General features: G+C 48.1%; 8 protein-coding genes across 8 annotated transcripts; 3 read left to right on the top strand and 5 right to left on the bottom strand.

Moving 5' to 3' along the window:
- Positions 1-126: 126 nt before the first annotated feature.
- FOMMEDRAFT_90010 (uncharacterized protein) lies at positions 127-2,125 on the bottom strand (the record flags this gene model as incomplete). Its single annotated transcript, XM_007268401.1, has 9 exons — positions 127-260; positions 316-615; positions 670-740; positions 788-1,297; positions 1,349-1,390; positions 1,445-1,594; positions 1,653-1,758; positions 1,811-1,915; positions 1,966-2,125. 9 exons carry the CDS (start codon positions 2,123-2,125, stop codon positions 127-129), a joined length of 1,578 nt encoding a protein of 525 aa, XP_007268463.1.
- A 2,264-nt stretch (positions 2,126-4,389) lies between these two features.
- FOMMEDRAFT_135437 (PLP-dependent transferase) lies at positions 4,390-6,154 on the top strand (the record flags this gene model as incomplete). The annotated part of the gene is made up of 9 exons (XM_007268402.1): positions 4,390-4,508; positions 4,569-4,807; positions 4,866-5,058; positions 5,111-5,252; positions 5,308-5,401; positions 5,477-5,748; positions 5,802-5,875; positions 5,928-5,982; positions 6,032-6,154. The coding sequence occupies 9 exons, from the start codon at positions 4,390-4,392 to the stop codon at positions 6,152-6,154; spliced, it is 1,311 nt and encodes a 436-aa protein (XP_007268464.1).
- A 101-nt stretch (positions 6,155-6,255) lies between these two features.
- Positions 6,256-12,103, bottom strand: FOMMEDRAFT_141883 (Sec63-domain-containing protein; the record flags this gene model as incomplete). The annotated part of the gene is made up of 20 exons (XM_007268403.1): positions 11,994-12,103; positions 11,759-11,918; positions 11,565-11,679; positions 11,407-11,507; positions 11,222-11,347; positions 11,049-11,156; positions 10,903-10,995; positions 10,724-10,845; positions 10,587-10,675; positions 10,420-10,532; positions 10,270-10,362; positions 9,707-10,219; positions 9,597-9,651; positions 9,360-9,541; positions 9,278-9,294; positions 9,089-9,222; positions 8,773-9,032; positions 8,628-8,714; positions 7,617-8,572; positions 6,256-7,561 (listed from the first exon to the last, which is right to left on the bottom strand). The coding sequence occupies exons 2-20, from the start codon at positions 11,897-11,899 to the stop codon at positions 6,256-6,258; spliced, it is 4,611 nt and encodes a 1,536-aa protein (XP_007268465.1). The 5' UTR covers positions 11,900-11,918; positions 11,994-12,103.
- Positions 12,104-12,572: 469 nt separating this feature from the next.
- Positions 12,573-13,713, top strand: FOMMEDRAFT_110811 (uncharacterized protein; the record flags this gene model as incomplete). Its single annotated transcript, XM_007268404.1, has 6 exons — positions 12,573-12,583; positions 12,643-12,706; positions 12,764-12,849; positions 12,914-13,212; positions 13,282-13,443; positions 13,511-13,713. The coding sequence occupies exons 1-6, from the start codon at positions 12,579-12,581 to the stop codon at positions 13,711-13,713; spliced, it is 819 nt and encodes a 272-aa protein (XP_007268466.1). The 5' UTR covers positions 12,573-12,578.
- Positions 13,714-13,873: 160 nt separating this feature from the next.
- FOMMEDRAFT_147792 (uncharacterized protein) lies at positions 13,874-16,321 on the bottom strand. The gene is made up of 5 exons (XM_007268405.1): positions 15,566-16,321; positions 14,767-15,505; positions 14,642-14,712; positions 14,250-14,581; positions 13,874-14,180 (listed from the first exon to the last, which is right to left on the bottom strand). Exons 1-5 carry the CDS (start codon positions 16,223-16,225, stop codon positions 14,126-14,128), a joined length of 1,857 nt encoding a protein of 618 aa, XP_007268467.1. The 5' UTR covers positions 16,226-16,321; the 3' UTR covers positions 13,874-14,125.
- A 763-nt stretch (positions 16,322-17,084) lies between these two features.
- Positions 17,085-18,417, bottom strand: FOMMEDRAFT_110814 (dihydroorotase; the record flags this gene model as incomplete). The annotated part of the gene is made up of 5 exons (XM_007268406.1): positions 17,085-17,466; positions 17,532-17,805; positions 17,864-18,009; positions 18,076-18,235; positions 18,292-18,417. The coding sequence occupies 5 exons, from the start codon at positions 18,415-18,417 to the stop codon at positions 17,120-17,122; spliced, it is 1,053 nt and encodes a 350-aa protein (XP_007268468.1). The 3' UTR covers positions 17,085-17,119.
- A 202-nt stretch (positions 18,418-18,619) lies between these two features.
- Positions 18,620-21,812, top strand: FOMMEDRAFT_141885 (kinesin-domain-containing protein; the record flags this gene model as incomplete). Its single annotated transcript, XM_007268407.1, has 4 exons — positions 18,620-18,650; positions 18,706-19,076; positions 19,140-19,644; positions 19,696-21,812. 4 exons carry the CDS (start codon positions 18,620-18,622, stop codon positions 21,810-21,812), a joined length of 3,024 nt encoding a protein of 1,007 aa, XP_007268469.1.
- Positions 21,813-22,158: 346 nt separating this feature from the next.
- FOMMEDRAFT_158326 (supernatant protein factor C-terminal domain-containing protein) lies at positions 22,159-22,986 on the bottom strand (the record flags this gene model as incomplete). The annotated part of the gene is made up of 6 exons (XM_007268408.1): positions 22,159-22,188; positions 22,245-22,447; positions 22,502-22,539; positions 22,609-22,748; positions 22,809-22,862; positions 22,924-22,986. 6 exons carry the CDS (start codon positions 22,984-22,986, stop codon positions 22,159-22,161), a joined length of 528 nt encoding a protein of 175 aa, XP_007268470.1.
- Positions 22,987-22,994: the final 8 nt, after the last annotated feature.

The following is a 22,994-nucleotide window of genomic DNA, read 5'->3' on the forward strand; positions in this document are numbered from 1 at the left end:
AAAAAAAGTCAAGCGTAAAGAACATTGGAGCAAAAAGTGGGGTAAGTAGAGGAGTGAGAGAGAGAATCTGCATGAAGGATACAGCAGAGAAGACAAGAAGCATAAGAAAAGAGTCCTGAACACTAATTACGATTTGACCATTCCAAAGGATTCTACGTGAAGCGTGACGGAAGGACGCCCTTTGAGTATGTTGACCGGGCTCGAATTCTCAAACGAGGTGGCTGCCCTGACGGCAGAAGCTAGTGAAGAAGGACCAGCCACTAGAATTACCTCAGTCAGGCGGTCATTGACAGAGCTAAAAAAACAGGCTCTCACCGTCCACTGAGACAGGACCAGCTGATATAGACACCGCGTCTTGGATAATTGCCTCGACATCTGGGCGCCCATGCCCTGTCCTTATGGAGGCTCTTGCTAGTGCCTTGGCGGTTATGACAGCATCAGGTGATGGTGGCGAAATAGGAGTGGGTAGATTGGGACTGTAATCCGTTGGCAGGGTGTCAGATGAAGTCTTGTTCAACTTTGGCCCTGTGAAGAACATGCGTGGTTCGATAGACAGTGTGGAAGGAGCAGCCAGTAGCGCATCAGCTAGGATCTCTGATATCCATTCCATATGTGCTGCTCGCAAAAATAAACACCTATTACCAATAACTTCATGAAAAGATTGCTTACCTGGCCGGCGTACAATCCAAATAAAGAGGACACGTTGACACGCACTTGTACCATTCCGAGCATTTCTAATTCTGGAATAAGAAGATGATTGGCCATACAGATGAAATGGGGTACTAACCGAACAATGTCAAGTAATAGGGGCAAAATATATGACACGCCAGAACCACCAGCAATGAGGATACAGGTCGAGAATTTTCTTAAATCGGGAGGGTTACCATAGGGGCCATCAATGAACGCTGGTACAGCGGTTTCCTTGCCCTTTGTTAAGGCATGTTCGCGTAGCCTCCCCGTGAAACCGTTGTGGCCACGAATGAGGAAGACAATTTCTTGGCAATCCTTTTGCGTGCCATCAAGAGAATTGGGGATACTGGCAATGGTGAAAGGGTGTGCTTCTGTTGGCAGGTTGCTAACAGTGGGAAGGAGAACATAGGCGTGCTGGCCAGCGACCCAATGCATCTTACGACGAAGTGTCAGCCGAACAGTGTCCGAGGCCAAAAGGTCGATGGAGGCATGATGTTCTTCGGACGATGTACGAGACCAAACACGATTATTCCAAATGACTCTACTAAGACGAAGGAAACGGTCGAAACCCCAGACCAGGAAGGCAGGCCAGAAGTAATAGCCAAATCTGGGGTGATACCGTCAGTTTATTCAAATGAAGTAGGAAGATAGTACAAACTCTTTCGACCCAGCATGGAAAAGACCACCGAGAATAAAAATACTGATAAGGTCATTCGTCAGAACCCTTCTGCTAAAACATCCTGAGTAGACTTACAAGATAAGGATAATATGAGAGACAAGGAAAAATTCGAAGAACCTAGTGCGGATCGGACGAATCGACAATATAGTAGCCAAAGAGAAAGCTGCAAGACCGGTGACACCCCATCTCATCCAGCCATTCGAAAGATCAAACTTCTCGGGCAGACTAAGACATGCATGTATCAATGTACCGTTCTTAAATAGGAGGAAGCGTAGACAAGTACCCTGGTACTCCGCGGATAAGGGCATGTATCCAAAGCAATACCAAACAAGCACGAGCACTTGCTCTATGAAGGACATTAAGTCTTTCATGGCTGACACCGGTAAGGACTAAGTAACGTGAGCAAATCAGTAGAAGCGGGAAGCAAGAAATCCGGCTCACAAGAAATGATGTTATTCTTGCCAGCGAGGCCAACGATTAGCGGTACTTGACATGAGGCGAGATGAGCTGCGCGATCCTCAAAATAAAATGTCTCCATGTCATCGGCTATATTTGCGTCAGAATGTTTTAGAAGATCCTATAAACAAACAACGTACTGTTGATCCACAGCCAGACTAACAAGGCAGTAATGTACCCCAAGATGAACACGAGCTCGGCCACAGACATGACTGAGGACGGCCCAATTGGTACAGTAGTTCGAAATGCAAGCACCCTGAAGAGACTGGCGAAGGCACTTGGGACGTGTCGAAGCGACATCTTCCCGGTCCTTCCGGGAGTCACAGCCTCGACAGTCCTCTTCTCAAGTTCATTGGTAGGTGCCGTTCTTGGTTTGCGCACTCGAGCACAAAGGAGCGACGACCAGTACAAGACTGTCAACAGACCGATGACGGCTGTGAGCAGAAACCATAATTGTTTAACGCTCTCCTCTTGACGAGCAGCCTTGAGTGCTATCTCAGCACGAGAAGGGGATGAGTCGAGAACAAGAGGGTGTGCTGGCATTTGTGGAAATGCGACAGGTGAAGAGGAGATAGGGTATGAGGCACATATTCACTTATCGTAAAGCTTTTAAAGCTGACCAGAAGCCCAGAAAGCTGCGCTCAAGGACTTTAGCGGTGGGAAGCGCAATTCCAGTTTTATCACGGATGTATGCTTGTCCTTCATCATAGGTATGTAGACAAGCCGGTTCCGCATGACAGAATTAGACAGCCCTTAAAATTAAAGAAAAAGAACCGCGTGGGGTTGAATGGGGTGCAAAACAGACCACGCGGGGTAATACGAAGTAATCGGTAAAACATGTGTTGAATGCTTGAGCAGCTATGGTGCCTAAAACTGTTCAAGATGACGTGACGCCGATATCTTAACCGCAAGTGAGAATGCAGGATAGGGAAAGAAGAGTATGAAGCGCGTTCCGAACTTCGCCCAGTACAAGGCTGTCGGATTTGCTTCGGTGGCCAACCGGATGAGAGTCGGGATTGATGCGATCTCCAGTTCCGACAGTGGTGAACTTGGTCGTTAAAGATAGCGCTGCTATATCTGCAACATTGATAATCATGTTGAACATGACGTGGAGCATGTGGTAAATTAGCGAAGGAAGCCAAGGGATTCATGACTGAAAACCCAAGCGAGGCGAAGCACAACATATGGAGCTTATATAACCGTTTACCTTCGTTCTCCGCGGATCGTCGTCGCAGCACGCAAGATAAGATCTGATAAGAAACTATCTTTCCCGTTGGCCTTATCGTTCACTGGCAGTCAATAGAACCGCTGTCAGGACCGAGGTCTAAGACCTGTTATCCAGCAAGTGACCAGGTCATACGCCTTAGCTGCTGGGAGTCAAGGCCGATAGCGCAGGGCTGGAGCCGCAACCTGACGCAGTGTTTCTATTATTAGCGGCCAAGCTGTGAAATATTTGCCGAAGATAATGAACGATATGTACCGAAGTAACATGCGCGTCGCTAGGCGCGAGTACTCTTGGACCGCCACTTTTACAAGGATAGACTAAGTCCGGCTCCGGTTATTGTGTCTGCTCCACCAATTAATCTTTGTTCGAATATCAAAGAGGCGCAAGAATGCCCAGATAGCAAGAATAAATCGAAACAAGCGACGGGATCTTCGACTTGTGTTCGAGACAAGACAGACCACCGCGTGGATATGACATACTTTATCGCTGCCCAAGAGTACCCCACGGAGCTCGGTGTTAAACAACGTGTTCCAGACCATTCGTAGACACTTGAGGACAGTTTGGAACTGCCAGACCGTGAAATTTGAAATTGGTTGATTAAGCTTGGCCGATACCGCCTAGCAATAAGCTTAAAACATATATCTTCTTGCCAGTACTGGGTACACGTCAGCCAAGTCATGTCATGTCTAGTATTCCAATAAATCCCGGAACATGTGTAGGGGCGCATATCTCAGTGCTGCGGTGTTGATGCGGCCGCCGCCAGCTGGCATTCACTTCCAGAAATAAGTAAAGGGCGGCTTAAAGTCGAGCGTGTACCCGGCAGAATATTTCATGCTTTGAGGACGGGAGGTAAGGATCATTCAGGAGGGATTGCGTGCGATTCGAGATAAGCAATTTGTCAAGCAGCTCGGGGACCGACGTGGCCAGAGCGCACGAACAGAATACCAGAGCTCCGATCATTGCGTATCCAGAGTGTACTGCATTGTTCGGCGAGTTTGGTTCCGTTGTGAACATGACGGTACAGAAAGATCCAGACGGCCGCAGAGGATAAACGAGTTTCTTCCATCGGAACTCCGACCCAGCGCTCTGCCTTATTTAGACATACGCGAGCGATTTGGGAAATTTTTTCAATTGATCTGGTCAAGCAGCCAATGATTTTGGACGTGTAGGCGCCAGAATGGCTGGCGGTGGTGACATCTTCCGACCCTTTCTTCCCTATCGTCCGACCTCGACGCAAAACTGAGGCTGTGACGACGATCTATCCGCGTCTTGACCTATAACTGTCGCCGTCAAGCTGAACAGACTCGCCCCCAGATCACTCAGGATTCTTTCTCGGAGTATGGCTAGCATCAACGGTGCACCCCAGGTCAATGGAATCAAGTCCGCTCCGCGCTTCCAGCTAGCTTCGCGCCTGAAGGAGGGTCGTGCTCTTGCGCAGGATGTCTGGTCGGTCTTCAAGTGAGTTGCATCGAACGCATACATCCAACGTCGCTGACTAGGAGTACTGGCTGCTCTCAGTGCAGCGAATCTGCCTTCAGATTGCATTAATTTGGGCCAGGGTTATATGAACTTCCCACCTCCGCAATGGGTGAAAGATGCTGCAGATGAAGCACTCAACACCACGTCTGCGAATCATTACTCGCACCCTAAGGGACGAATGAGGCTCAGACAGGCTATTAAGAAGCGTTATGACAAAATATTAGGCAGAGACCTTGATGTTGAAACCGAGATACTGGTTACCAGCGGTGCGAACGAGGGTAAGTCTGTGATATTTTTGTTGCAATATTTTCAACGATAAATGATATTTGCTTTCAGGCCAATACTCGGTGTTCACTGCATTTCTGGACCCTGGAGATGAAGTGATCATGTTTGAGCCATACTTCGATCAGTATCTGCCCTCTGTGGTCTTTAACGGAGGAAAGCCGGTCTATGTACCTCTTCACCCGCCTCCAGAGGCTATGGAAAATACTACAAGTAATGACTGGACGATTGATTTTGACGAGTTGCGGTAAGCCAGAATACTCTTCACGCATAACTACGTCTTCATCTTCCTTTTACAGGCGAGCTTGCGGGCCAAAGACAAAGATGATCATTATAAACACGCCGCACAACCCGGTCGGTAAAGTTTTCACAAGAGAGGAACTCGAAAAGATTGCGGACGTCGCGAAGGAATTCAACGTCCTCGTGATGTCCGACGAAGTCGTAAGTCCGGATTGAACGGTTTAGCACCGTTCACAATTGATTTTTGACCCTCTAGTATGACTGCTTGGTCTTTGACGGCAAAGAACATGTCCCTATTGCCACGCTACCTGGAATGTGGGATCGTACTGTTTCCGTTTATTCCGCAGGAAGTAAGTTTTTTTCTATACCTATAATTTCGGATAACGAGCAGCATTTAATTCCTGTTTCTCATTACCGATTTTCAGAGGCTTTCGCAGCAACAGGTTGGCGTGTTGGCTATCTGATTGGTCCAGAACATATTATCGCCCCGACTCTCGCGGCTAGTACTCGCATCGTCTTCTGTTCCAATTCTCCGCTTCAGGAGGCAGCGGCCGCCGGTCTAGAACAGGCTGATGAACGCAAATTCTTCGAGATCCAGAACAAGGAGTACGAGGAGCGTCGCAATGTTTTAGTCTCCGCATTTGATCGCCTTGGACTAAAATACACTATGCCTCAGGGCAGCTACTTTGTGCTTCTGGTAAGCTTATTATTGAGGAACTGGAACGATTGGTGCTTATGCTGTTGCTTAAGGATATATCGACTCTTCATTGGCCAGAAGATTTCCCTTTCCCGGAGAGCGTAGAAGGTAGAGGTAGGGATTTCAAGTAAGTATCCGAATGAGCATACATCTTGTCAGCGTGTTGAGATTGTATTTAGGGCATGCTGGTTCATAGCTTTGAAACTTGGAGTATCTTCCATTCCTGTTAGCGAGGTGAGCTTATTGCGTACGTTAATTTATCCCTTTCTTAATGGCTATCCAGTTTTATTGCGAAGAGCACACTGGCATCGGAGAACGTTTCGCGCGCTTTGCATTCTGTAAAGACATTGATACTCTGAAGCAGGCTGGAGAGCGCCTCCAGGGCCTTGCAAAATATCTGCGGTAAATGATGAAAATTCCTGTGTAATAGATTGCTAGATTACAACTTGCTGTCTCTTTGTATTGCTCTTTCTATCGTGTATCTAATGATAAAGTTGTCGAAGCTAGTCAGGTGTCCCCGTGAAGTCGGTCCACTAGTCTTGATAACGAAGTGTCTAGGTCGCCTGGTACTGCGTCGTAGTACATCGGATTACTTTCCATCCGCCTTGTAAGATACGTCCACGATAGGATGTCCAGTGTTTGCTGCGTGTCCACCGATGAAATGCGGCCATACTTCCACCGAGCATGTAACCAATCCTTGAAAACACTCGACTCATGTAATGTTGATTCAAGTGGGATACCCTCGTCTTGGAACCGCGTGAGAGTCTCGCGACCCTCTGCCTGACAGAGAAGATGGAAGTGACCAGCCTGAGCATGACGTGCTGCACGGCCCTGCATATGCACGACCTCTGCAAGAGGGTATTCAGCAATCTGTCGGTCGCGACGGGAAGGATCCTCCGTTCGACTTGCTCCATCAAAGCGAAGGTACTGAGTGCCCATTACAACAACGACACCAGCACGCATGGGTACGGACCATAATGCGTCTCTCGGGGCTATGAGCACGCGAACAATGCCTTCCGCGCATAGCTCGAGCATGAGGGCACGGTCGGAACGGTGTACGCCGTCGTGGAAAATACCAATACCGCGGGTAATCAAGTCTGCAAGCGTCTGGTCCTGGAGCCGAGCAAGGTAGGGTTCAAGTGCATCGGGAGACGTGTCTACAGGAAGATAACCTTGCATCTTAAGGTCCATGGCGCATTGCGTGATGAGGTCGTTGGCCACAGGCTTGCATTGGCTCCGTGAGGGAACAAAAACCAGAGCGAACTCCCCACCACCGGACGAGATGGCTGAATGCGCGGGCTTTGCCATGGATTTGAACAAGGCTGCAGAGTAAGGAATCGTGAAAGTCTGGATAGACGTCCGTAAGTCTTGTTCTCGATCGCTCGGTCGAAAACAGGACATGCATAGCGATGGCACTCGAAGCCAATCAGCCAAATCAGACGCATCCGTCAAGGATGTAGAAAGTCCAACGAATCGTGTTGGTCGATTCTGCGTTGCATGAAGCAATAGTGAGATCGCTAACTCGTACTCCGCGTCAAGGAGCTCAAGATTTTCGCAGAGAACGAGACGTAAGAAATCGGACGCGTTTGCGAAGCTTGGATGTTCCAACATGTCTAATATAACACGAGGGTGTATTACTCTAACGACTTTTCGATTTTGATGTGAAAATGAAGCTGCCTGTCCGATTATTTCGACTGGAATACCCAAGGGTCCGAGTACTTGACGTAATCCAGATGCAATATCCGTCGCAATCCCCCGTTTTGGCGAAATGACGAGAGCCCACAAGCCTGCTTTTGCCTTCTGGAGTGTTTTCCTAATTTACAGCGGGATAAGTAACGCAAACGTAAATGAGAAGGCAGATGACTTACGCAATGAGCGTTTGTGCCAGTAATGACTTGCCTGAACCAGGAGGTGCGCATAATAAAGCATTCTGATTCGTACTCAGCATGCTCCAACAGCTATGAGTTTGCACGCCGTTCAAATTTTGCAATTTTGCGCCGAAAACAGATTTTAGCGTTTCGTTTCCGAGTATTTCCAAATCCAGAAACGGGATGGCGAGGATTTGTGTGAAAGACTCAAAGGCCTTCGGCTTCACAAGTGAACTCATATCCACGTGCAGCTCATCCTCTGCGCCCATCCATCTGTCGGAGACATACCGGATAGTGAGACCTTCAACAGCCATAGCATCCGTGGTTTGCACGATGAAGTCGCAATCGACCTGTTCAGTAGACTGTCGAAAAATGACGTGTGAGAGCTGCAAAATGCTGCCACCATCCAGGTCTTCTATCCAAATCCAAAACGGCTCAACCGTATCTTTGCGTTTTGAGCCCCATGTAAACAAACGCTTCGCGTGCACAGAAACCCGCAGGAGATCGGATGTCAGAGGTCGCAGTTCATACGATAATTCAAGCGTTGGGAATTCCTTAGCAGCTCTGAGTAGTGCTGAGCCGTGCGTCGTGTTCATATGGACCAGGTCACCAAGCTCCTGTGCAGTCATCTGTGCCAATTCGCCGGGCGTATAATCATCTGCGAAGCGTTGCAAGTTGACCATAAGTTCCCTTTTCAGCGAGTCTCCTAACTGCATGAATGGATGATCAAAGGGCCAGATACGTTTCTCCACAGCTTTGCTAAAGGATACAAGCACAGAGCCGACGTTGGCCCATTTTCGACTGATACCGATCTCTAACAAAGCACGGATAATGCGCCCTGCATTCTGGGCGACGTAGGCCATGTCTGACACGAGCGCAAAATCTTCGGGATAGACTCTAGAGATGTACGCTTGCAAAAGGATGTTTACTTTCCCTTGACTAGAGTTCGTACCATCCTTGGATAAGGAAGGTTGAGCTGGCTATTGCACTCTGAACCCGAAACGCACTAACCTTTACTTCACACGGCACGATATTCTGGTCTTCCAAAAAGTACTTCAGCTCCTTTATTTCGTTCTCTCGTAGCTGAATCTGTTCGAACTGTGCATTGCTGTCAGCTCCGATGCGGCGCGCCTTGTCAATTTCGATAACGACGTACCTCTGTGCTCTTACATAGCATGTACAGTACATCCGCCTCGCTCATCTTCGGACGGAAGGTTTCGTTGAAGATGACCACGGTCTGTGCTCGAATATAGTACTTCGCCGCAATCCGGCCGAGGTCCGTACTCGCAAATGTCTCTCGTTCTTTGTCGAATACTATCATGCGAGCCTCGGCGAGCTGTGTTGCTTTACGTTGCACTAGCTCACGCCGCTTTCGCCCGAGCTGGGGATCATCAATAACTTCCTCATAGGTGATACCTTGGTAATGCAGGATGAATATGCCCCGTGGAGTTTCTGGTTAGCGAATGGCTTACCGTGGTACCGCGGATTTTTACGCAATCGGACAAAGAGGTATGTGTATCCTATCCATTGGACAGCCTCCGCGACATTGGAGACTGTTCCCAATGCGATCTCCGCGTTCAACGAATCTGACATGCCCTCCACGAATCTGACAATTCAGTGGTCAAATAGTTTTGTCAGACAATTCCTTTGTTTTCACTTACTTTGATTCAATGGGATGCTGAGGATAATGAAGATATCGATAAGGAACAGGAAAATAAGCAAGCGCAGAGAAAGACGACAAACCTGAGCAGTGACAGCGTCAAGATAATGATCTAGTTTGTCAATTCCTGTACAAATGAATCCCTCTCCACTTGTTTCCATCCCTGGACGTCCGGCTCTCCCAAAAATTTGAAGAACATCGAGTACTGACAAGTTTACGAACTTGCCCTGATTCGAGTCGTAGACCTCGGTGCCCTTGATGATGACTGGATAGCAGACGAAATCAGGCTAATGTTCGGAACGAGAGTGCCATTTACTTACCAGCATGCGCAGGTAAGTTGACACCCCAAGCAAGAGTCGCGGTGCAGCAAAGTACCTAACTCCTTTATCAGAAAATACTTAGGAGAACTGAGCGAATTAGGGAGCTTTACTTTAATTGCTCGGGCTTCGAATAACCTTTCCATCAAGTTTCTGTCTGAGCGTAGCATCCCTGCATGATGTATGCCAAAGCCTAAGTCGAAGAGTTCTCGCATTTCTTTATTCCTCGACTCTCCAATTTCACGGCGGAACAGATCCCATTTGGCATGTTCCTGACAACTGAAATTGTCAAGTGTTCCCCCCAGATGCGCCGCATCCCTCAAGGCAAAGGCACTTTTCACCGTCTCCTTTCGTGCATGTACAAACACCATCACTTGATGCCCCTCTTCAACAAGCTTCGTCACCTTTTCGTATGTGACATTGTCGAGAATTTTCCGTGCTTGGGCGGTGCCAGGTTTTCCACGCAAGCCAAGGAAGTGTTGCTCAAGTGGTATAGGGCGGAAGGATGAGTCGAAGTAGAATAACCCTGCTTGCCGAGAGACACGCAAGAAATCGGCAACATCAACAAAATTTGGCAAGGTTGCGCTCAACCCGACGATACGAATCATGGATTGCGTAGATTCCACCTGAAAGCTTGCTGAGTCTCTGATTTCATAACATATAGATTAATCATTACCTGGCGTAATGTACGAGCGACAATTGTCTCGATAACGGAGCCTCGCTCATCATTCAGTAAATGGACTTCGTCGATAATGAGAAGTTTCACTTTCTACATGGACAGGTGATTAGCATGCTTGATGAGGCGATCAACATCAAACGCCCTTACAGTCGCAAGTTCTCCTTCGCCAGTTGGTTTTCTTGTCACGACATCCCATTTCTCCGGTGTCGTGACGATGATCTGTGTTTCGGCAATCTCTGCCTTGGTCATCTGCATATCACCTAGGAGAGATGAGCTAACTGTATGCATTTGATTGTTGAGAAAGCATGACTGACCCGTCAATTCTCTAACTTTAATGGACAGCCACTTTAACCGTCTTCCAAGCTTGCGAACGATCTCTGAAGCCAATGCCTTCATGGGTGCGCTGTATGATTCAACATGATGCAGCATTAAAAGAATAATACTAGCTTACACGTAAATTATCTTGAAGTCATCCCTTCGGATCTGAGCTGCAAGGGCTGTTTTCTCGCTTTTCCCAGACCTGAATTCATTAAGAACGCGTAGGACCGAGAGCATAGCAACGTCCGTTTTGCCCTACAGTCGCAGATATAAATCGGTTAGATTGCCGATTAAAAATAAAGAGACACGAACAGCACCAGTGGGTGCACAAATGAGCATATTTTCATTCGTGCTATATGCAGTCGGATAAACGATCGATTGGATCCTATTCAAGGACGAGTAGCCCTGTTATGTCTACTAAGAATAAGGTGCCTTCTTTTCTCATAATAATAACGCACCGGGAACGAACCCTTGCAGAGATCGTCAAGTTCCGACACAGATATTAACCTTTCATTCACTCTAGGGGGGATAGGACGCGCGGGAGGGATTATCACTTCCTCATATTCCTGTCAAGGCCGAGAGTAATGAGGATAAAAATGAATAATAATCTAGGATTATTGAAAAAACGCACCTCGTACATATGTCGTTCTGTGTCAACAGGAAGCAGATACTTTGCGCCAGCGTCGGACAAGATATTATTTTGGCGGAACGAGGAAGAAGTGTACACATGAGGAAGAACTTCCTGCTCCATATGATACTGTAAAGCAGTATGTATTTATAACAATACTCAATAAAGCCAGGGACACAACGACGTACCGCCATCCCCGTGAACAGCGGTCGAGCAGCATTAGCACGAAGTGTCTCGTCAATACGACGCTGCGCCGCTACAGGGTCCAAATCAATGGTTGGCGTATCCGCTGTACAATGGTTGTAAGCGAAAGAACGGACAAATAGGAAACCAAAAAAATACTAACGTCTCGATCCATAGCCCTTCTTTCCCTTCTTTCTCCCGTGTACACTCGGTGGTGCAGACTGGCTTGCCTCCGGCGTACGTGTCACGGGTGTTGGGTTCGTAAGAAGCGCTTCCAGCTACACGAAATAGGAACAAAAGATGTTAGTTATGCCTGTTATCATGCGTAATACGATGTCAACGAGTGAAAGTGCTCACCTTAGACGCAGCCATTTGGCGCTGGGCAATGATGTCGGAGACCAGCTCGATCTCCTCGAAGCCAACTAGCTCTGCAAGCTCTATAGATGCAGTCTCGTCTGACTTGGCAGAAGACAGGATTGAATGTAGAGCCATAAGCATGTTAGAAATATTGGGCTTCCTATGTATTGTTTGTTGTATCCCAGTCTTGTAAGGTTGATTCCTTCGAGTCCAGCTAAAAAAATAGAGTACGCACACGAGAAGCTTTTCAAGAGGATCCGTGGGAGGTCTAATAGAAATCGGAGCTCCACCAAACGTAGGTTCAGCGGGTACGGAGAAATGGTCCAAAACAGAAGGCAGAGCCGTCTCGCTGTCGAGGCCTTCAATCTCAAGTGCATCTTCTCTACCTAGATCCCAGTGAGAGTGTTAATTTGTTTTTGACATTGTAGATGTAGTTCAAGCGTACTACTACCAGACTTGTTCGAGCTACGAAAGATGGCAAAAGAATATCGTTAAAATAGCGCTTCATACCGGCCAGAAGCGCCTGCAGCACCTTAATGTGAAGTTCGTCCATTGATCTATCGCACGTTGATCGCTGCTAGATGCTAGAGTCGTAGAGTCGACAAGCTTCTTGAGATGTTTCCCAAAGTCTGACATTCTATGAAAGAATTCTAGAAGTACGTAGATTGTAGCAAAGGTCAGTGAAAGACATGAATGAGTCGAAGCCGCTTTCGGACCCGCAGACTTTCCGCGATTTATTTTATTTTTTGACGCGTCGTACGCGTCGATCTTGAATCTCTTCGGCTAACTCCGCGTTACCTTTCTCTCCTACCTCGTCAACATGGAGTACGTGTTCCGTTCAATAAATGATTGTTCAACTTTCCTAAACATGATTATTCGTATAGGGTCTCGTTATATCTTGACCCGCAAATTCGCGACTGGGTCCTCTTTCCCATCACCCTTGTCATGGTGTGTGCCATGTGTAGCATCTTTCGCTGGCGTCTCTAACATCTTTGGTACGGCCAGATACTGGTGGGAATACTGCGACATAATGTTGCTCTCTTGCTGCAATCTGCTCCTAAAAAGCTGTCGCGCACTGCAACTCGTGAACAGTACGTCTTTTGTCGTGGCGCTGGTAATATGTCACTGAAAGTGTTGCTGACCTGGATCCACCAGACGTGCCCTCCTTCGTTCTCAGATTCTGCGTGAAAGCGCATCCTATTCTCCCGTTCCTCCTATATACTACAAGTCAATATCAAGTCATCTCGATCAAGCGTTTGAAGCAGGGACGTACCTGAAGGATGGTCCACCGACTTCAAAGGACGGTAAAGAAGTTGCTGCGGCTCCACCGAACCCTCTGGACCCGAATGCGATGGAAGGAATGATGGGTGGCTTGAAAACGCAGGCAGTAATGATGGTACCGCAAATGATTCTTATGGGCTGGATCAATTTCTTTTTCCAAGGCTTTGTGCTCAGTACGTTTCCTTACTCTCTTTCCGACTCCCAATAATAGCGATTGATGTGTAAATTTCTTCCAATTGCAGTCAAGCTCCCGTTCCCATTGACTCTGGGATTCAAATCCATGCTTCAACGCGGAATCGAAACACCTGATATGGACGTTCGATGGGTGTCCTCTCTCTCGTGGTACTTCCTCAATTTCTTCGGACTCAACGGTCTCTACCGCCTAATTCTTGGGAATGACAACGGTAGGCTGCTTGCACTTTCTTTGCGAAATGCAATGACTGAGGACATTTCGAACCTTATGCAACATAGCTGCGGTGGGGGCCGATCCGATGGTCAACCCTTATGCCAACGCGACGATGCCAGGCGCCATGCCAGGTCAACCACAAGACTTCGCAAAACTCTTCAAGGCGGAACGCGACAACCTTGCTTTAGCTGATGGGCTTTACAAGTGGAGTGGGGCGGATGTTGAGTTACGTGTCTTGAGAAAATACGGGCGCATTGCTCCTGCATAACTAGAAACTGGGTGTATCGGCGTTCCTATTCGTACACAGCGCACTATTTAATGTAACGTCTATTTAGATGTGTGATTTTCTGCGTGTTTGGAAGAAAGTTGCCATCTGGATCTATTGGTACAATGTATAAATAGCAAGGACCAGTTTACAAAGCGACAGTCATACAGCAGGGCTTGCAGAACAAAGGCAAAAGGCAATTTTAATCTAATAAATATGCGGATAACTCGGTGTCACGGAGAACTACAGCATGGAGGGGAAAGCTTGACAGGATTGAAAAGTAGAAATACAAAGCGACTAGCGAATGGATAGCCATACACGATTGAGAAAGCAGTTCAGAGAATTACACAAATAAGAAACTTGAGAAACAACGAGAAATAAAATCGGCAGAGTAATCGCAGAATGATATAAACCATTAGCGCCCCCAGTTCAGCCATCGTTTCTTGTTTGACGCTGAACGCTCTATTTCACTAGATGCGACGTCAAGTACATTCGGAATGAGGCAGGTTCGAATGAAATGCACAGGTAAAAACACTCACTCGTCCGTTCGTATGTGGTAAGGCTTATTCAGACTAGCCACCATTTTTGTTATCTGGGTCCCATAGGTGAGGCGTATGTTATCCGGCAACGGCAGTTTTCGTCGCCAAATCGCCATGCTTTTCTTGGATGGCGAGAGGAGAAAGACAAAAACCAGAATTTGCGCCGATGGATTGTAATATGCCAGTGACTCCTGCAAAATTTTGTCCTTCGTAGCTTGAACTTTGTCGAACGTTAGCCAATCAAAGGCAGGTTCCAGTGGTGCAGAAGGTGATCTATAGTCTGCGTTCGCGAATAAAGCGCCGCGTTCCTTAGTTTCAAGGAATTTGCTGAACTGTGGAACGACACAATTTAGCATTGGGTTTAGGTAAGGCCTGTAAGAACTAAGACAAACCCCAAATACGGCCAGCGGATATTTTAGACGCTCTATCCAATCCAATAAAGCGAATACCCTTGGGTCCTTATCTAAATTTACGATGAGGCCGAGCTCCGTCCAATAATAATATATACCAAACGTACGAGGATCAAAGAACCAAAACATCCTATCTCGAGACAGACGTTCCTTGGAAAAGAATGCGCGATCAGCTGGTTCCAGGGCCTCTCCATTGGATTCGACGAAGCGATGTTCAGCAATCTGAGTTTCTGTCCGTGATCTTCCTGCTTCCGACCACTGCCCTTCAGCATGATGTGTTTGTACTTTTGAACCGCCCGGCAGTGCACTTGCCCAAGCGTCGGACGCCTTCGACGGTACCGCGGAAGCAGAATCACCAAAGCCAGTGTTTGCTGCCATAGGCCACTCGTTTGTCTCTCCAATATCATCCCATTCGTCCTCGTATTCGTCCTCATCTCCATCCTCTTCAGAAGCTGGCCATGCTGTTGCTTCTGGTTCGGCAAATTTCTGCTTCTTCAGCAAGCTCCTTTTCTTGCCCTGTTCCTGGACATGAACGTGTTTCTCCTTGTCCTTCCTTCCTTTTGCCATCGCTTCTTCTGCCCAAGCATCGGTCTGTCCATTTGCCACCCCTGGCCAAGCATTGTCGTTTCCATTAGCTATCGCATCTCCGGCCCAGAAATCCTTCCCATTTGCGATCTCTTCCCCTGGCCAACCGTCTTTCTCTTTCTTCTTCTCTTTCTTCTTCACTTTTGCTGCCGCTTCCTCTACCCAAGGATCTTTCGGCAAACCCTTCTCTTTTGCCTTCCCTTTCTTATTTTCCTTCCCCCGGCCTTTAAACATTCTCGAAAAGAAGCCAGAGATTCCCTTCTGTGATTTTGATGATAAGAGTGTTTCTTCACCAACAGAACTAGGTGCAGTGATAGTCACCTTAGGTGTCTTTTCCTTCTGTGTTTCCTGCTGAGCTTCACCCCAGCCGCCCCAGCTCTGGGATTGGTCTAAAGCAGACGCCTGAGCACCAGCATCATGCGTTCCCCAACCGTCCGCGGCTGTATTCGCTCCCCACCCGCCCACCGAGGTTGAGCCAAAGCCTCCGGGTGTAACAGACGTTGCTGCCGCGCCGGATGGCACGGAATTCCATGCATTGTTATTCCAAGACGATTCACCGCCTTCAGTTGCCCAGCCATTAGTTTGAGTCTTGCCTTGTTGTTCTCCGGCTTTCGCTCGTTTCTTTTTGGATTTAGCTGTCGTTCCTGATCCTTCACCTGTTCCCGCCCAGCTGTTTACATTGCTTGCTTGTTGTGCAGCGTCTGCACCAGAGGCGTTACCGTAAGCATCTGCCCAGCTCACTCCACCGGCACGCTTGGAATGTGACGTTCCGGCATCGGATGCCTGTTGCCAGGCAGCTCCCCAGCTCGTGTTTCCTTCTCGTCTGTGTTTGCTTTGTTTCGCGCGTCCACGTTCCTGAACTTGGCCTGCGAGCGCATATGGCAGGTCTTGCGCGTGTTGATGAAGCTGTTGTAGATGATTCTGAAGCTGATTGTGTTGTGCTTGACGTTGTTCCGCGATAGCGCTTAGCATACTTTGCATGCCGCGAGTAGTTGCATTTTCGTATTGATGTCGCCCTTTCACAGCTGATTTTGCAGGCTGCTCAGCGACGGCACCAGCCCAGCCCCATCCATTCGTAGCTGCTCCTTGCATGGGAGCGTCTTTCGGAGGAGGAGACGGCACTGCTGTGGGATCCCAGTTGGTGTTCGTTTCAGCGTACGACGCGTTTGAGATGGAGTCACCAGGTTCAAGGACGTCTGGGTTGAGAACGGGTGCATTAGTCCATCCGCCTTGATCATGCCCGCTCTGAGCCCATCCTTCCTGATTCCAACCAGCAGTATTCCAGTCTGAGTGGGAGTGTTTGGTTCAGCCAGTGCAATATCAGTGTATCGCAATTATGCCTGAATCGGGAACAAATACCTCCATCATGATGATTTTCCTCCTCCGGCACACTTTCGACCCGCGTGCGGTATTTGTTTTTCTTCGCCATATACCCTCGTCTTGACTCGCACTCGGATGGTCACAATCTCGTATTGCCTCTTGGTGGACGGGAATTCGAATACTTGCCTTGCTGACGTGTCGCACTAATCGTTCAGGTGCGCGCCCGGCGTGGAGAAGTCAGCGGTTTGGGCACTCCAGTTGCACGAGGAGGGTTGGCTTCATGACCATGTACAGAGAAACGCCAAACGCCCAAGCGTCTATCTGAGTATATGAATTCCGGCGTTTGTACAGAGAATAAGGTACGAAGAAGGTAAGAACGCGGCGACGTGGAGAAGGAACATCCGGGTGAAGTCTTTATTATTATGTATTAAAAGAGCGGATGAATCCCATGATGGCATGACGGCTTGCGGCAATCCGGACGTCAAAGTACCCAGTAGCTTTGATTGATCTTTCCTATAACAGACCGAGTCTCTCTCTCTGCTACGTACAATTAAATTAATTGGCTATCTCCCACTCAAGCTTTTGTCCGGCCATGAAAGGAACAACGGTGTGGTTACCTAATGAGAACTGCACATCCACTCCCTTGCCTGATGTCCTCCTCAACACCACGCTATCACCAGCACCATCCGCCAATGGTACTCCATAGAACGCGCGTCCGTTGGAGCTAACGAATGCTTCAAGCTTGTCCAAGGCGTCGAACGAATCAAGGAGATGCGCCGTTAGCGGGAGCAAAATGGGAGACGTGAATACGCCTGCAGCGCAACCATGCAGCGCTGTGGCCGTACTCTTTGCCTCCTCTGGATGCGGAGCCGAATCCGAACCTAGGAAGAATCGAGGATGTCCTGCAAAGAATTCCCATAGGTCACATATTCACGGGGCTGGAAAGATTAACATGGTATAAACTGACCTTCGCGGATAACTTCGCGTAGTGCCTGGCGATCGTCCGGGTATTTTGCAACAGGCTTGCAAAAATGAAAGGACTGGCCTGCCCAGTCGTCGACGGTGAGCGCAAGATGATGAGCCGTTATGGAGCAGGCTACTGTAGGACCAAGAGACTTGACAGCCTCGACGGCAGCGCGGGTAGTCGCATGTTCAAGCACGATTTTGAGTTTCGGAAAGTGTTGATGCAAGGATTTTAAATGAGGCAGGAACTTTATCTCGGCGTTTAGCACACAGGTATTCTGTTCCATTTCATTTTAGGTCTAGCTGTATTAAGGAGCGCTTTATATGCATACTGACGGTAGAATTATCGGAGGGGACTTCGCCGTGTAGATTAAGGACCATGCCAATTTTTTCCATGGCTTGAAAGACAGGATAGTATGCCTCGTAGGACTCAATGCCGCCTTCAGAATTGGTTGTTACTCCTCGTGGATATGATTTGACACCTTAACGCATAGTGAAGGCTACTGATGAGTAGTTGACGCATATATGCAGTTCCCGAGTATACGAACCGACTATGCCTTTTTTCGCTGCTTTGTGGATTTCCTCAGGAGTTAAATCAGGAGATAAATAGAGTGTCATGAGGTATTCGGTCTGTGGGTCTATGCGCTGTAGTTCTGCTTTGTATTTGAGAGCCATATCCGTTGTAGTAATGGGTGGCTTAAGGTTCGGCTACTTGAGAGAATTAAGAATACTGATATGAATAGAGTTTGAGGATAAACAATAACCATGACATAGGCCAACCTGAAACCTCCAGCCCGGATGAGCGGCGTCACGAGCTCGCACATCTCACCTTGTCTGAGATGGACATGGAAATCAGCTGGCGATTTTACTCGAATTTCTGTAGTGGTCATCATGGTAGCCGAGGAAATCGGACTAAGGAAAGGGAGCAAATCACCAAAACTCAAATTTATAGCCGATTACGCCATCACGTGATACGTTTGCTTCGCGTCTCGTCGTTGAGCCTCGATGTTGCCCGTCCCTTTATTTGCCACCTTGTTCTCAACGCTGCACACTACGTCAAACTAGCTGCATCACCATTCCGGTGCCACTAACATGGCTGCTACCGGCTCCATCGCAGTAGCAGGTTTGTGTCTGTACCCACTGTCTTGCGTGACTCGCACTGACTGTTTGGCCAATAGTCCGTGTCAGACCACCAAACACCTGGGAAGCTGCTCGATTACCAGACCCATACTTCGATGCAGGAATTCGGACTGATGGCGCTCTCTCTACTCCTGGAAGATCTGCGATATCCACATCGTGCCTAAGGGAGGTCGTAAAGGTCGTTGACGACCGCATATTGATGTTCGATCCGGATGAGAAGGATAGGGCGAAGGCATTCGCTGAACGAGGTTTCGTACCTCCTGGGACAAAGCGATACAAGGACAAGCGCTTCATGTTTGACCGTGTCTTTGATGCCGATGCTAGACAAATCGACGTTTACGAAGCCACGGCCAGACCGCTTTTAGATCGTCTCCTGGATGGCTACAACGCAACTGTGTTCGCATATGGTGTACGTCGTGTTGTTTAGTTGTATTATCCGCTGAGCATACTCGTGTCTAACTTGATTCCATAGGCTACTGGTTGCGGCAAAACGCATACTATAAGTGGGACAGACACAGACCCTGGCTTAATCTACTTAACAATGTCTGACCTATTTCACAAAATCGAGGAAAGACGAAGCGAAAACAATATCGACATTTACGTTACTTTCCTCGAGATATATAATGAAGAGATTCGTGACCTACTTGCAGAGCCTGGAACACCTACTCCCCGTGGTGGTCTTCAAATCCGAGAGGACAAGTCGGTTAAGGTTGTGGGCCTGGTCGAGCTTCATCCAACAAGCGCAGACCAAATAAAGGAGATAGTACTTCTTGGTAATAGCCGTAGGACACAATCGCCGACAAATGCCAATGAAACTTCCTCTCGTTCGCACGCTGTGCTTCAGGTGCATGTCTCATCATCGCCGAGAACTGCGTCGACTACAGAACAACGCACTATGGCAACTCTATCAATCATTGATCTCGCCGGAAGTGAACGAGCAGCTGCTACGACGAATATGGGACAGCGAATGGTGGAAGGTATGGACGTAACTATGGACTGGATGTTAAGCTGACTTTTAAATATTACAGGTGCGAATATAAATAAATCACTGCTGGCTCTTGGAAATTGTATAAACGCATTATGCGAAAGTGGAGGTGCTACTCGACACATCCCATATCGAAATAGCAAGCTCACTCGACTACTGAAATTCTCACTTGGCGGGAATTGCAAGACTGTCATGATTGTATGCATCGCACCAGCGTCCAACCATTTCGACGATACGCACAATACGCTCCTCTATGCAGATCGTGCTTCGAAAATCAGGACGAAGGTTGTTACGAGAAATGTGGTCAATGTTGATCGCCACGTCGGACAATACGTCGAAGCAATCAACAGACTTAATCTGGAGGTCGCCGAGCTCAAAGCCAAGCTTGCTGGAAAGGTCAACGGCGAAGCAGAAATCAGCAGGAGGAAGAAAGAACAAGCGAAGGCTGAAGTTGACCGTTCTAGAGATGATATCGAACGGAAGGCAGAACAAACACGCCCATCCATTATCGCGGGTAGTCGCTGCGAGGCTGTTCTATCCGTAGCTCGCGCAAAGATCGAGGCATATGCTCGTCGTCTGACACAGATAAGGGCGCAGTTAGCTACAAGCTCGTCGACACCAGATCTCGCTGCCGAACAGACCCTGTTAGAGTCTCTCATTTCATCGGAAGAAGCTCAATTGCACCCAAGTTCTGAACCACAGGTGCAATTGACGAGATCACAAAATGCGAACAGCATGTTTGAAGCTATGCTTCGTGCAGTGACGGAAAGACGCTCAGATAGGCTTGACGAACTTAGTATCGAGAACGTGCGCCTAGATGCTCTGTATCGAAAGACTCACATGGATTTCTTGAAAGCAGAGGCTCTGCGAGATGCTCTGCAAGCGTCTGTGTCCGCTCAATCCGAGTTGATCACGAACCTTGTGAGCGTTGTAACGAGATGCACCATGATGCTTGAGGATGGGAGCAAGGCGTTACGGCAGGCTGCTCAAGAAACAGACAGGCTTGCTGGAAAGGCAGAAAACATCTCGAGTTCACTCCATCATTTAGCTGAAGCCAACAATACGACCTTTGGTGCTCTCTTTGGTCGAAATATTGACCCCTCACTCAGCGATGGATTGGCACTCCTAGCAACTGGTGGCAAAATTTCTTATATTTCCCCTGTTTTGAACTCCGAGTCTGCATCATCGCAAACTCAAGGAAAACCTGCACGTCGTGTCTCCTCGGCCCATTTAAGCATTCCAGACAGTTCGTCTCGCCGCTTCCATCGTTCTCCTCGGAAGTCACTCCGGTCAAGTCTTCTTTCTAGTGGCTTACATGCAAGGAGACATTCATTGAGGCCACAAGAGAAGAAGAAGGCAGTACAATGGAAAGACGAGGCTGGACAAGGGAGCTTAGTTGATGGCGGGGATGGGAGCAGCAAGGATCCATCTCTTATAATCGATTCTCATCCAAACTCCCAGACATCCGAGTGCGACTGGGAGGACGAGAAAACGGATGATAGTTCCGGCTCGAGCTTTTCAGGCCTCCCTGCTCGTGATGTGTCCTCTTCAAGGGCTGGACCACGACGACCTAGTCGGCTTGATCCGTCGTTTTTGAAAGCGAGGAGCGCTTCATCTTCTCTTGGTAGTGTGGTAGAGGATGACGAATCGAAAGCCTCTCAACCACTGTCCAGCAGTGGTCCATTTACAAACCGATTAGTCAACCTACCTAGCCCGCCAGACAGTTCAATTGCGAGTAGTTCGAGCGTGACTGGACTAGAAACCGCGAAGCGAAAGCGCGAGGAGAGCCCTTCGACAGACGGACCAAATGAAACAAAGACGTCTGACTCTGGAGCTAGGAGAGATATTGGAAATGGACGGCGACGATCAAGCATCGGGCCACTGCGCAGCGAAAAGCGACGGCGCTCTGGTGGTCTTCTACCACCTCCAGACCGGGAGGTAGAGAATAGTTCCGCAACGTCAACAAGGACTGGTCCGCGTCGGGTCCCTATTGTGCATACGCCTGCGAAGCGCGTGAAACGGAACTCACTGTTTCATGGCAGAACACCACTGTCTGTTCGGTCATCTCTTCAGTCGAGACCGAAGATCAGCCTGCCACCTTCCGATGCAAATAACAGTGGTGATATCAGTCTCAAGGCAACTAGGCCTACTTGGCGTTGAGTAGACACTTCTCCATGTGCCACCCTCATATTTTCGTTTAATCCTTTGTTGGTCGCCCAAGGTTCCAGTGAATATATCGCGCAGGATATACAAGCGAGCTGTGCTCGCGAATTGCACCTGCAAGAATATGCCTACCACTTATCTCTTGTATAACGCATGTCATCTCAGCAACGCCTCAGTGTATGATGCTTTGATCTACCCATACCCCGAAGCTGATTCAGATCCATTTTGCTTGTTACTCATTGCCTCGGCAAGGTTATCGAATGAAATGACATATTCTTACTTCGTGTGGATAAAGCGATGTATTAGTTGTACGATTATGTAGACAGCAGATGCCAAACATGGTCTAAATTATCCTTTTGACCTCAAAGAATGACTGTATTCACATGATCAGATCCCGTTTATCTGATTTTAACATCTTTCGCAACTTACCTTGAGATAATACACTTGGAACGCAACGACAGAAAACAATACGGCAGTTTGTAATATTGACCACCATTTAACGCGGGAATTTGTCGATTCGGCGGTATCACGATGTTTTTTCTCGCGAACAACGATGTACTCCTGCTCATCTTTTACGGTTTGCAGGCCCACAGCGAGTGAACGGATCTCTCGTTCAATAGGCGCGATTGTTTCTACGAGACAAATGAATCACTGCAGAAGATAATAACCAGACTTGGAATTCGTACCATCTTCGCCAACATATACGACTCCATGTACGTTGAAGCTGATTTACGGTAAAAACTTCTTTAGCAGACGCACAAACAAAAATCAGAGACTATTAAATGCCACACACTTGACAATCTTGTCAGCTAAAGTACTCATTTGATTCGAGAAGCAGTACTCATAACGGCCATCCTTATCTGCAGTGATAGATACCGATCCTGTTGATTGTTTTATATGTTTCCCAAGGGCGAGATTCTCTGGGTCTGCTAGCTGCAAACATAGTTCAAGACGTTGATCCTGAAGACAAGTGGTAAACTGGCTAGGACTGACCCAGAAATCGATGTCAAGATGTCCTCCTCCGCCTACTTGATAGGTCACGGTCATCTATAGTACACAATAAGCTCGAACCAAATTATCAAATCTTAGGCTGGAACTTGGCTCAAACCTGGTCGTTTGAGTGCAAGTCTTCGAAGAAGCACTCCTTTTTGGAAGCGGGCACCTCGATCATGTGTGCAA

This window comes from Fomitiporia mediterranea (assembly GCF_000271605.1).
Source record: "Fomitiporia mediterranea MF3/22 unplaced genomic scaffold FOMMEscaffold_8, whole genome shotgun sequence".
Classification (NCBI taxonomy): Eukaryota; Fungi; Basidiomycota; class Agaricomycetes; order Hymenochaetales; family Hymenochaetaceae; genus Fomitiporia; species Fomitiporia mediterranea.